The 13,923-nt window shown below is 37.1% G+C and overlaps 1 protein-coding gene across 5 annotated transcripts in view; it reads left to right on the top strand.

Moving 5' to 3' along the window:
- SGCG (sarcoglycan gamma) overlaps window positions 1-9,994 on the top strand; it is a 135,071-nt gene extending 125,077 nt beyond the window's left edge. For all 5 annotated transcript variants that reach the window (XM_064586297.1, XM_064586295.1, XM_064586293.1 and 2 more), the window contains 2 exons: window positions 6,935-7,058; window positions 9,183-9,994. In XM_064586297.1, coding sequence (XP_064442367.1) covers window positions 6,935-7,058; window positions 9,183-9,356 — 298 coding nt within the window. In that variant the 3' untranslated portion in view covers window positions 9,357-9,994. The remainder of the gene's footprint in view (window positions 1-6,934; window positions 7,059-9,182) is intronic.
- Window positions 9,995-13,923: the final 3,929 nt, after the last annotated feature.

Genomic DNA, 13,923 nt, shown 5'->3' with positions numbered 1-13,923 from the left:
TTTATTGTACCTAATTAATAGCCTTTTTGATTTTGACTTGGTTAGATTTTAGTTCTTTTATTTCTCCAGACAGATTTTTTCAAATAACTTCCATGCTTTTTTCAAGCCCAGATAGTATCTTTAAAGTAATGATTCTGAATTCTAGACCCGACATCATACTAATGTCCATATTGAGTAGGTCCCTGGCAATCAGTACTACCTCTTGTTCTTTTTGTTGAGGTGACTTTTTCTGTCTTGTCATTTTGTCCAGAGGAGAATAGATTAATGAGAGAACAAAATGCTAACAGGGTAACAACGTCCCCAGAAAATACATACTAAACAAATCAGAAAAGACCTGAAGCCAGGGGAAAAGAAATGGAAAGAAAGAAAATCAAAAAGAAAAAAAAGAAAAGAAAAAGAAAAAGGTAAAAACAAACAAAAACAGAACAAAACAAAAAAAAAAAACATGATCAAATATGATCAGGCTTGTGCATAGATCAGTGCCACACACTAGATTTTGGGTGTATTATGGTCTGTTAGAAGAAAGTGCCTCCCGAAATTTTAAAGAAAGAAAAACTTTTATATGTACAAAAATAAGGGTTGATATGATGAAGGAATGGAATATGACTGTAATGATAAAAATTATAAAAAAATTTATAAAAGGAATTGATAAGAAGTTGTTTGAAAAATAGAAAGAAGAGGATTTAAAAAAAAAGGGGGGGGAGAGAATGTAATCAGGCAGGAGAGTAGAACAAAACCATACACTAGACATTTAGGGTATATTGATCTGTTAGAAGAAACTATCTCAAAATTTTAAAGAGAGAACAACTTATATATATATACATGCCAAAAATAAGGGTAACTACTATGAAGGGATAGAATATGGCTCTAAAAATGAAAAATAAAAATGTTTTTTAAAAAAGGGATTGATAAGATGTTGGTTGAAAAAGGGAAAAAGAAAAATTAAAAAAAAAAAAAGAGTTTAAAAAAAAAACTAACTTTGAAAGACTAAAGAATCATGGTAAAAAAGCCATGAATTCTATGTGCAGTATTCCCCTAGCAGTGGCATTCTGCTGTTCTCACTGACTGGTAACCTTGGTCTTGGCTGGCTGTTCTTGCTGATCTTCTGGGGGAGGGGCCTGTTGCCGTGGTTCCCAAATGTCTTTGCCGGAGGTGGAATTGCCCCGCCCTTGCCAGGGCGGGCTAAGTAATCTGCTCGGGTTTGCTCTAGGGAGCTTTTGTTCCCTGCAAGCTTTCTGTACAGCCTTGGAGGCCAAGAGTGAAAATGGCGGCCTCCCAATCTCCGCTCCAGAGGAGCCGGGATTCGGGCCCGCTCCTCAGTGCAATTTGTCTTTTTAAACCTGTACGTTTAATAAAGGTCCATTTTGATCACCTGTATTTCTCTAGGAAATTACTAATTTAATCATGGTTTTCAAATGTATTTGTATAAATACATGGTCTGAAAGTGGTATCTTGTGAATTAAATTCCTTCTGTTTCAGTGTTTTTTCAAACAACTCACTGATTAAAAAAAAAAAATCAGTGTCTATAAATGCACCATTAACAAATGAAGCATTGATTGTTCTCAGCTTGCATAATTACATTTCTTATCCCAAGTGTTTATTTCTCATTTATCACAGGTTACCATCTTGAAGCTATTTAAACAATGAAAGCAATTTGTGCCTCATGGTAATTAACAGTTTATGGTGTGGCTGGTCTTCCTTAATTCTAGCAGTTCCAAGAAAAAAGAAAAAATCATAAAATATCAAAACAAAATATAGTATATTTAGTCAATTCAGAAGTAAAAACAGTTTGAGGGGTTGAAAGTTTCATCCAATAACAGAAAGTAAAATGCTGGGGGGACTACCTTGGCTGGCTTAGTCGATAGAGCGTGTGACTGTTGATCTCAGGGTTGTAAGTTCGATCCCTATATTGGGTGTAGAGATTACTTAAAAAATAAAGTCTTTAAAAAAAAATGAAAGTTTCATCCAATAATGGAATAGTGAAAATAAACCCTTAGGAACTTGGATATATTGGAAACCACTGCTTGGGCATTAGCGAAGGAAGTGAATTCTTTCAAAAACACTTTCATTTTTCATATTTAGGTCTTTAATCCAACCAGATTTGCTTTTTCATGTGGGGTGTATTATTATGTTTCAGTTGTTTCTCTAGGGATTAAATTTCTGGATTTGAGATTTTATCCCCTACAGTAAAGTTTCTAACTTTTAATAGGTGAATTTAACTACTTATATTTATTATGATCACTGATTTATTTGACATATTTCTGTGATGTCATGTTTAATTTACTGTGCTTTTTCTTTTCATTTTTTCTTCTTTCTGACCTTTGGTTCGGTTATTAAACTTCTCCTTATTCTCCCTGCCATATTTCTCTCTAGTGGTTCTGGTTTCATTCTTTTAATGATTATCCTTTATATTTTATATGCATGGAGATAAATTAATACTTTCTAAGTTTGTCATTATCATTCTCTTTTCAAATTATACCAAAATTTTAGAAAGTTATTCCCACCCAAATTTCACTTTGTGTGTTGTTTTGTTTCAACTTTGCTTTTACTCATCTCTCTGGTTGTTTTTCAGGCAATAAAGATTTAGCTTTACCCACACACTGTGTTGATTTTTCTAATGTCCATCGCTGCTTCTTCCAAAATACTCATTTCTTCTGGTTTAGTTTCTATAAGTACTTTCTTCGGTGATGATCTGCATAGACAATAAACTTTTCCTTCTGGGCCTGAGATGTCTAGTCTCTTCATAGCTGAAAGATGGCTAAGTTGGGATATATTTCTAGACTGACAATAATTTTACACTGGCATTTTTAAGATATTATTCATTACTTTTGTGTCTTTGGTAAATAAGCAATTTGATTTTCATTTTGAATACTTTTAAGACCTTCTCATAATCTTAATGTTTTGCAGTTTTACCAGAAAGTGTTTGGGTGCTGGATATGTCTTAATTTGTACTTGGGTATCAATATACCTCTTCAGTTTTAGGAACTCATGTTATTTTTCAATTTTGGAAATGATTAAACATTACCTCTTCATATCTGTGTCTTCTCATTCTCTAGAGTATAGGTGTTCTTAACTTGTGGTCTGTGGATCCCTTGGGTGTCCAAGAATAGAATTTAGTGGGTTAATGATTTTGAATGTGAAAAAAAAAAATCCTTCATTTTCACTGACCTCTAATTGAAATTTAGCATCCCTTCAACTATAAATGAGAGATAACAAACCACAGTAGGATTAGCAGTTTCTTTGATTTTTTAATCTGTAGAAGCCAGAGATACTTTAATATCACATGAAGGTTATAGCAAGTATCTCAAAATACATTACATACTCTTTACTGCTTTGAAATTATAGTAGTTGTAAGCCCTTTGTCCAGATCTTATTTAATTAACAAGTAAGCTCATAAATTGCTATATCACCCATTTAAGTAATGTTTACATTTGTATTTAAAAGTCATTAGTTTCCTTTGAAATTCTGTACTTTATTTTATGCATTTAAAAACATTAATTGTGCATTTCAAATTTTACATTTCTTGTTTTCCCACAGAAATACCAAATCTACATTACAGTGTCCTATTCTCTTTTGATATATGGCATGTCTACTATTCAGTCTACCAGAAGACTTTAATTTTTTTATTTCATTAATTTCTACTTACCTCGTTTTTAAATCTTTCTTTTTCTATTCTGGTCTTGTTCTGTGAGTGTTAATTTATCTCTTTGGATGCTCTAAGCTTAGTGTTAGTCCCTTTCTGACTGCTCTATTATCTCTAGTTCCTCATGTTGACAGATTCTCCCATGTGGTTTGAAAATTCTGTCTGAGAGCTCATCCTCTTTGGCCCTTCATCTAGGTGCAGTTCTCACGGGGACTCTTAACATTTGCCTTTAATGTCAGTTTCCCACTCGCTTCTGCCAGGGTCCTGCAGGGGGCACTGTTCTGAAGCCAGCGTTCACAGGTATTTCTCAGGTTGGGCTGATACAAGGCCTGAATAGTGTGTGGATTTGGCTTCTACAATAGTGCATGATTTAAGACTTCCTGCTCACATTCCAGAAAGAGCAGCCTGCTTTAGGGTTCTTATCGTACTGTGTTTTAACTCCCATCTGTATGCCCAGAGCCCATTTCCAAACACTCTTCCCATGCTCCCCCACAGTTGGCCACAACTCCTTCCCTGTAGAGATTTAAAATACCAGACCACAAGGCATTTACCTGCCCATTACCTCCAAGGGCTCCAGCATTTCAACTCCCACTCATCACTCTGGTTACGAGTTTCTTCTGTTCTGGCACTATGAAAATGCCCTTTGTTTTTCTGGGTTTGTTTTTGTTGTTGTTGTTATTTCTGCCTAGTATGTGTTTTAATGTTTTTTATTGTATTTTATGCAGCATTTATATGTAATTGGGGGCTGAGGGTAGAGCTCTGCATCTGTTCATCTGTCTTGACAGGTCTTTATAGAGTGATATTTTTAAAGCAAAAATGGAATCTTGTTATTCCTCTGCTTACATCCTTTAAGCTTCTTGAATGTTAGATTCCTAAGGGCAGGAAGCCTGTCTGCCTTTTTGCTACTGTTTTTCTACAAATCTAGAAAAGCACATGATAGGGACTTAATAAATAAGGGTTAAATGACTAAATACATTATTCCCCACACTTTTAGATTAAAGACCAACACAGTTAACATAGTCTAGTGGTCAGCATGGCCTAACAGTGGACATAATCTAGTCCTTGCATGATTTGCCCAGTGCTGCCTCTAGCTTTTCTTGTCCCAGCTTTTCTTGTCAATTTGTATTTATGCTTCCCAGTCTCTCATCCTATTTACAAAATTTAGACTTACTGTAAGCCTGAAAGAGCTTAAAATCATGAGCAATAACTATTACAATCATACATGCTTGACTAGTTATATTCTCTAAATGCAAAAGTGAATATGGGCAAAGGGCAAGTATACCTATATATATATATATGTGTGTGTGTGTGTGTGTGTGTGTGTGTGTGTATAAACACACAGCTTATTTATTTGGTATATTTCTGGGTCACTGTTCAAAATTTTTTGTTCCTCACATAAGTCATGAGTAAATATTTATATATTTACATATTTGAAGAAAGGGTTGGATATCTAGCAAACTAAAATATAACAAAAGAGAAAAAAATTGAGTTGCTTTATATCTGACTGCTGTTCAGTGTGTTCATGAAAATGTATACTTCAGAACATTCTAATCACAACCTTCTTTGATAAAATGTGTCCCAACTTGTGCTGAACTGACATATTTCATCTTCAAGGCTAGAAATGATACAAAGGGGAAGAAATTTGCTATTCCAGAAGCACCATATTATAATATGGTTTAAAACTAGTAGTTGGTCCTATTGAGGTTATTTTGTTGTTTGATGACTGATCTTTGAAACAAACTCACCTTCCTTAGGATCTTCAAATTTACAAATGGATTGCCTGAAATGGACCAGACCTCTACAAGTTGCTTACATGTCTTCCTCCCTTCCTTTCCTTCCCCATCCCCTTCCCCTTTTTTCCTATCAATCCAGGCAGGAAAAATGTAGACAACTAGCAAAATGGGCAGGCAATCAGCAGACCAAATCATCTAGATGTATCTAAGCATTTCCCCATAGCCTAAGCTTAACATAATTTGACCAACAAATTCTATAAATGCCTCTAAGTGTTTCCTTGTACTCAAAGTAAATATAAATTTCAAAATGTACAACAGATCAAATTTTACATATTAAGATGTATGTAAGAAAATGAAACTTTGTTTTCTGTAACAAATAGTGGTAGACAAAAACTTGCCAATTAAAGGCAGTAATTCCTCTGAGCTAAACATCTACTGAATAAATATTCAGTCAGTTCAAATGCAAATCAATGACCCAGGTACTTCTTTCCTCTGGAGCCACTCTGCTTTCTCTCTCCTACCCATGCCTACTCTTAATCTTACCTGCTGTGAGAGAATTACACACTGTCTGGTATCCTGTTCCACTTCACTGATCTTTAAACATTTCAATCAAATCAGACTTTCAGATTGTTGGGTTGGGTTGGGTTGGGTTGGGTTGGGTTGGGTTGGGTTGAGTTGAGTTGAGTAGGGTTGGGTTGGGTTGATTAGGGTTGGGTTGGCTTGGGTTGGGTTGGGTTGGGTTGGATTGAGTTGCATTGGGTTGGGTTGAGTTGGGTTGGGTTGGGCTGGGTTGGGTTGAGTTGGGTCGGGTCAGGTTGGGTTGGGTTAGAGTAGCTGAAAAATCTTTCAAGTGATCGTGTTATGCCACCTGGTGGAAATTTAGTATTTTTCAGGCAGAAGCAAATAGAATTTCTCTGGTCCATATACTCCTGGTTCTCTATGTTTGACTTAGTCACAAGGAGATTCTGATAAATTATACAAAAACAAAGCCAGCTGGGGCAGTCTCCATTCTGTTTCCCAACCCTAACAGTTCAGTATTTTCCCAAAAGAAATCTTCACATGTGCCCTGTAATCCTCCTAAATTAAAAAATAAATAAATACATACAAAACCTAAAGACTAAGCTTACATTCTACTTTATGAAGAGGTAGCAAATGAATGTCTTACCCTTAAGTTTGTCTTCTTCCTGGACAGGTTTGTGTTTTCACTACAAAGTTTTACAAAGTTATTCACAAATTGCATTTTCTTCTGGTGTGATATGCAGCGTGCTTAACCCTGCCATCTGAGACTATTATGTTGGGGTAGAGTTGTGTAATGTTTTTATCTGTTTTTAGAGGATACTAATTTTGTAGATTCTTATTGATGGGAAGTTAATTTCTTTACTGCACATTATTTCTGGATTTATCGATAAAGAATGTACACTATATTAGCATTCAAGAATGACATCATGATACTATATGCTTTGTTAATTGTATTTTCTACGCAAAGCCATTCAATGAGGGATTCCTGGGGTAGCTTTTTTTTAATACTATTTTTTGTTGCTTCTTTCCCTCATTTCAGGTTAGAATCCCCCACACGAAGTCTAAGCATGGATGCCCCAAAGGGTGTTCATATTAAAGCTCATGCTGGGAAAATTGAGGCTCTTTCTCAAATGGATATCATTTTTCAAAGTAGTGATGGAATGGTGAGTTTGGTATATGAAGCTCCTGTTGTATGTCCTGATGACTTTCAGAGCAGACAGAGACTATCAGTTCTTCAATTACCTACTGATCCAACTTCTCTCAATATGGCAGTCACTGGGACTTACCTGTAAATGACAACCATTATTGGTTGTTGCCTCGAGCCCTATGCTTGCTCACATCAAATTATGTTTAAACAAAAATTAAATATGAAAAATAGGAGCTTTAAAAGTCAACCACAATAAGGATAAAATCTGGAACTTCAAGTCCAGAAATAAAACATCGCTGATATAAGCCAAAGTCATAATGAGGCAGTAGAGCACTTGCTACTCAACATTGATTGTTCTAGTACTAGATAAATTCATGAATTACCCGTCTGAGTTCAGGAAACCTAACAGGCCTCTCCAGACCTGGACCTGTCTTCTCATTTGTCAAATAAGGAAAATAATATTTGCTTAACTATGTCACAGTGCTGTGAGAAGCAATGTGGTAATATGGGTGGCAACATTTTGAAATTATTATATTAATCTGATATTAAGAGGAAGGTGTGGTTGAGGGAGCAAATGGAGGACATGAGAGGCAGCTCATGAGTGTGGACAGGACCCATCCAATGGCAGGCTGCTAGTGGAATATAAAAGACATCCGGTGAAGCCCCTTCAAGTTGTAACTGAAGAAGTTATGATGCCAAGAGCAGATAAATGCAAAAATGGAAGTCAAGCATTTTGGAATCTCATTACTAAATTATAATGTCACTGCATACTTAAAATATATTACCTTGAAAAATATGCTAATTTTAATTTTGAAATAGCCTCACTTATTTCTGTGAATAAGGTGCCAATTTTATAGCAGCACATAGCCTGACTCATAAGCTGATGTCCCTTATTACTGGAAGCTAGCTCAAAGTGTGGGGATATCTGGCTTCCCACAAGATATATTCCTATAAAGATAAACGAAGGTGAGCAAGGAAAGGGTATGTGGATTGCCAGTGACTAGAGTTTTCTGGAAGAGCAATAAAAAAATAACAACTAGAAAACAAAGTCACTGATTAACCATAAGAAAGGAAAGCAAAGAAGCCAACAAGGAAAAGGTAAAGCACATTAGCGAAAACCAACTAGCCACAGAACCCAAAGCTCTGGACAATGGTGTAAGTAGGTTCTGCGGTTAAAAAAAAAAAAAATACAATACATATTTCATTTCTTTTACTATGACAGTGTCCCAGACCACAAGGTAAAGCTTTGCTTTTAATATTTTTCCACCCACTGCTGCCCATGGCAGTGGTCAGCTTCCCAAGAGGGCGTACAGACTGCAAGCATCGGTTTATGAAAAGAGTAGAGTTCATGGATGAGAGTATGGAAAAGAAGAGTCCAAACTTATTTGCAAGGCACAACATTATGCCCGTCCATGACATGTTTTAATTCCTTCTAATAAGGAGCGCCCTGGCATGGGTAAAATTGGGCTACTCAGTGGAACAGTTCTTCATTCCCAAAAAGATTTCCAAACCTCAATTAATGGCCATCTGTTTACATTTCAGTGTAACTAAGCTGTCATAGGAACAAAAACCCCAATAGCTTTCATTTAATTTTAGTTGGCTTTAGTCTATGTGTCTACTGCTTTTCTAGATCTAAGAGAAGTTAGGGAAATGGTTGGCAGCTAATAGGATGAAGTTAATTCCCTCTCATAGGAAAACAAAATCAGCAGAAATTCCAACATTCACAGGTAAAAATTATTAAGATGAATTTATTTCTGCGGCTTGTACTTTATCCTAATGGGGTAGAGAAGGTGATTTTAGCATAAAGTCAAAATAGGTCACAAGATAAATGTGAATTAAAACCTTTTTCCAGATAATTCTGAAATGTATTTTTAGTATAGCACATAAATCTTCCTAGCTCAACTAGCACAATGGGTTAAAAAAAAAAAAAAGACTTCAATTTGGAGAAGGAATTATTAAGCCCCTGCCTGAATGGAAAATAGAAATAGGCTTTAAAAGACTCTGATAATGACTTAAGGTGCCTATTTCATTTTCTATGCAGAGAAGAAACTAATCTGTTTGGAGCATTTTGAGATAATGAGTTTCACACTATCATGTCCATTCTCTTTTACCACTTCATCTCTCGTTTTCTCCCAAACAGCTTGTGCTTGATGCTGAAACTGTGTGTTTACCCAAGTTGGTTCAGGGGACTCAGGGTGCCGCCGGCAGCTCACAAAGACTCTATGAAATCTGTGTGTGTCCAGATGGGAAGCTTTATCTGTCTGTGGCTGGCGTGGGTACCACATGCCACGAAAACAGTCACATCTGTCTCTAAACCACCTGCATCTTCCACGGAGCACCTGCCTCATTTCATTGAGCTTTACAGATGCCGACCTCAAGCCTTCACACCAAGCAACTTGACATCCTGGTGGATGGTGGATAGGAAGTAGGAGGGCACACTTTCAAAAGGAACTCAGAAAAATGTACCAGTGAAGGTGTTCTGATGAAAATCCATGATCTCAGAAATGGTGTGCACATATTAGACACAAAAGTCTAGCGATAGCAACAAAAAAAAAAGTCTTTATTCCACTAGGTTTATTTTCATCAAAGCCATTGTGACTTTTCTTTTTCTTTCTTGTAGAAAATCAATCTATAATGGAATATTGAATTGCTGTGTGGAATTAATTTATGCCATTCAACTGTGACTATCTAACTCCCCATAAAAGTAGCATTGGTCAATACTAAAATGCCCCCAAAGTTCTGTGTGGTGTTCCCACTATATCACTCCAACCCACAAGTTCTCTCATTTTAATGCAAAGTGTGTCAGGTTTCACAAGAAATCTTCAGGTTTTGAGGGGACTTGGGTTGATCTGATTTTCAGTATGTAGTCAAAGGAATAAATTATATAAAACTAATCATGTTTCCTTTATATACAGTTATAAGCAATAAAAATCAACCTACATTTTTCACAAACTTCAGTTTGTCTTCCTTTCTTTAATCCCCACAACAGCGCTTTGAGGTAATATTTTCCCCCAAGTTACTGGTAATTAAAAAAGGTTCAGCTAGGACAAGTCAGAAGGTCAGGCGGTAGCTAGTGAAATTAAACTGAAATGTGAACAGTTGTTTTAATTTCAAAAATCTCTGGTATGTTGTTTCATTCCATCCAAACACCAGCCTATGTGAGACTTGTGTAGATGGGATGATATTCTTTGACAAGTGAAGAAACCAAAGTCCACCAGGATCACACAGCTTGTAGGTGGTGGGACTCCTAACGGCCCAGCCTTTGCATTTACCTCTTACACAAAGTTAACAGACTTGATGTTACTTCATAGAATCACTCTCTTCATTTTTGAAAGTAGGTTTAATACCAGCTGGTAGTATGTGTTGCTATATAAGTCAAATAGGACACACTGAACCTATGAAAACAGGCTAGCCTTGTGTAAGCTACTCACAGACTTTGTAAAGTGCCAGTCATCACAAAGACTGGTGAGTTTGGTTTGGTTTGGCTTGGTGTTTTACCAGTTGTTATAATTAGGATCTCCAAGTAGCACAAGATGTGGTAGGACCAAGAGCATTGCAACTTTCTATTTATAGGATTTATAACTGTAAACATGAGTTCAGATTCATTTTCTGTGGTCTCAGAACTGAGAGAAAGTGGAAGAGTGAACTCTTGATTTCTCATGCTGTTTTAACAAGGTCATTTAACAGCATAGCCCACTTATAACAAATCCTGGATTTTCGAACTGTTATGTGCATAAACACTTGAAATTACAAAAAAAAAAATTAGGTGTGTCCTGAGCAGTTAAGAACAAACTCGACTCTAAATATAATGCACCTAAAATTTCACTGGGGGTGGGTGTTTTTAGGTTATAAATTGGTATTCACTTTTCCATTTAGTTAAGTCCTGATTTCTTAAATAAATGTTTGCTTTCTTGCTACAGCATTCCTACTGTCCTAGTAAGTAACACTGCCTTTGTTTGGTCATATTTACTCTCTTGCTCCATGTTTGTGCAAAACAAATGTCTTCAAGCTTGGTTGACACAAGGTCAAGAAAAAGAATCAAGGAGAAATTATGGAGGATAAAACCCTTTAAATCAAAGATGTAGATTTTTTTTTCTCCTTTGTTATTTGGAATCATCATGAAAGAAGTTGTTGTGGATAGCTGTATTCTCCAGAATGATAAGGAATTTATTTCTGGTTAGAATCAAAACTTTTAGATAGGCTATATTATAAAATATATTACATAAACCTGTCTTTTTAAACACGTTATGCAATGTAATTTAAATTTTCATTAAAAGTCCAAGGTCATGATTATGAACATACCTAACGAACATACCTAATGACCTATGTACACTAATAGTATATATACTAAGTGATTGTAGACTATTAAGTGTTGATATTTGAGTGACCTCAAAAAATAGCCCTTATTTCTTTTTCAACTTCCAAACCAGCTGAGTAGGCACAAGTCAGAATGATGAAGATCAAAATGTCAGCTTTAACAGTAAAAAAGTTTGATTTGCAGCAAAATGGACGCCCCTAAGACCCGAATATCACAGGAACCTCTGCCGTCCCAGGGAGAACTGTGGGCCCCTGACTCCCATAGCTCGCCACATGGAAGAGGGTGGACAGATGCTCCTGTTCTGAAGGCAGCCAAATTCAAAGTAAAAGGGTTGAGCTACATGTGTTCAGGTCCTCCCCACCCAAGTCCAGCCACAGGTCAATCTCCACTGCTTTGGGGATCAGTGAAGGAGAGCAGAAGCACTTCTGAAAGGCAGAGCCCTTCATACTAAGGCTGTTAGGTGGTGTCTCTCTAGTTTTTTGTCCCTTCCTTCCCTGATTTAACACATCAATTCCTACTCAGCTTTAGCATTTTGTCCTATTTTAAACTCCATTTCAGATTTGCTGTTGTTTCAAAACCAAATAAGCTTTTGTATCAGGCGTAAACATGCAGGCGGAACAAGAGGATCTAAGGGCACCGCTAAGTGAAAATCCATTCTTAACTGAATAGATAGCACAGCTTCACTTCCAGGATGGAGTGTGCACCTTCACATCCCCAACACCTGACAGAACGCCTGCACATGGTGCCCAGGGGCCATTTTCAAATGGATGAATGAATGGCACTACTTTAAGCCGTATTTGATCAAACGAGAACGGAAAAAGGCTTTGGGAGCCAAAGCGTGAGGACATTCCGTGGGCAGTCTGCAGCTTCGGCCCCGGCTGAGTGTGCGCAGCCTGTGGCGGCCGCCAGTGCCACCCCCACGGTCACCGATCACTTCCCGGAAACAGATCTCTCCCATCTATCTGTTTCTGGACGTCTCCTCCTGCTTCTTTCTCTGGTAGAACCCTGATGAATACAGAACTAATTAAAATCTTCTATAATTGCTCTTTTCTACCAGCACTACAAATTTTATCCTTGAGAGCTACAGAACACGTGAAGTACGGAGATGTCGACCGGCGCCAAGGAAGAGAATTCCACACCCGCACATCAGACCATCAGACCCGTGAACAACTGCTCTTTATTAAACACTACTTGAACATTTTTCCAAGGTCATCCTTGGGCTCTTGGCACTCCCACCCCACCCCCAACCAACTCCCCACTGCTTTTTATTTTTTTATTCATTCATTCATTCATTCATTTTTTTATATTTATTTTTATTTTTGTTTTTTTTAAATTATTTTTAATATATAATGTATTATTTGTTTCAGAGGTACAGGTCTGTGATTCAACAGTCTTACACAATTCACAGTGCTCACCATAGCACATACCCTCCCCAGTGTCTTTTAAGTAATCTCTATGCCCGGTGTGGGGCTCAAACTCACAACCCAGAAATCAAGAGTTGCATTCCCCACTGCTTTCTAAACTACCCGGGCTGCACAGGTTCTCCCTGAGTTTCCTGGCAGATGCTATGAACAGTTCCACCAGCCCACGGGGGATGCTTTTCTCCCTTGCTCATCTGGCAGCACACAACCTGCTCTGGAATGCAGGAAAGCCTGTTCCAAATCCTTGCTAGACCGTGTGCTACTCAGGAACAGCTACTCCCCACACAGGTTGTTTCCACTTTCCTTTTAATAAGAAAAGGGAAATAGTGGGAAAGCATAAAATAATAAAGTTAGTTCACATCAAAAATTCCTTACCCTGAATTTCAAAATCTAAAAAGCTCTAAAAATAGGCACACCCTCCATATATGTCTGCTGCAAACTATTGGTGGCGAGATCTGACAGGAATTTAGGTGAGGTTATTTATCAGGCCTATGTATTCCAGTTAGGGTGAGTATTCATAGGTTTCACGGCAGAAATATCGTGTTTAAGAGTGCTATCAACCTGGATGGGAATGTTTGTATTAACTTCTAAAATCCAAATTCTGAAATACATTTGGATCCAAGGGTTGTATATAAGGGATTGTGAACCTTTTTTTTTTTTAAGTATAGGAAAAAAAAAAACGGGAACTCCAACTAGATCAACTAGCCCAATGTCCACCAGACAAGGTTTTCTGTGTACATTTTAATATCAAAAAACAATAAAATATATTCCAAGTACTGAATCTGAGTTTCAAAGTAGCAAGCACTTTTTAAGACATCCCAGAAAGCTGAAGACCCAGAATCTGGTAAGCCCCAGAAAACTCTTCGCCCTGGTCTGCCTAGTTTTGAAGACCTCAGGTATAAAGATGAACATTTTCTGTTAGGGCTCAAGCGTAAATTAGCCCCAGACATGCAGCCCCCTCCTGAGGCAAGGTAAATACCAATTCAGCCTCTACCTATGGAAGAACCGTAATATTTAATGTATCTACATCCAAATACATATATATATGTGTGTGTGTGCATACATATATGTATGTATGTGTGTGTATATATATATACATACCATATATATCAGCTAATCTTATTCCCCAAAAAGGGAAAATA

The sequence above is a fragment of the Mirounga angustirostris genome, unplaced genomic scaffold (genome assembly GCF_029215605.1).
Source record: "Mirounga angustirostris isolate CCGP_5_RB_7025 unplaced genomic scaffold, mMirAng1.0.hap1 SCAF_3, whole genome shotgun sequence".
NCBI lineage: Eukaryota > Metazoa > Chordata > Mammalia > Carnivora > Phocidae > Mirounga > Mirounga angustirostris.
The sequence above is the reverse complement of the archived record's forward strand: the minus strand, read 5'-3'. Positions and strand labels throughout refer to the sequence as shown.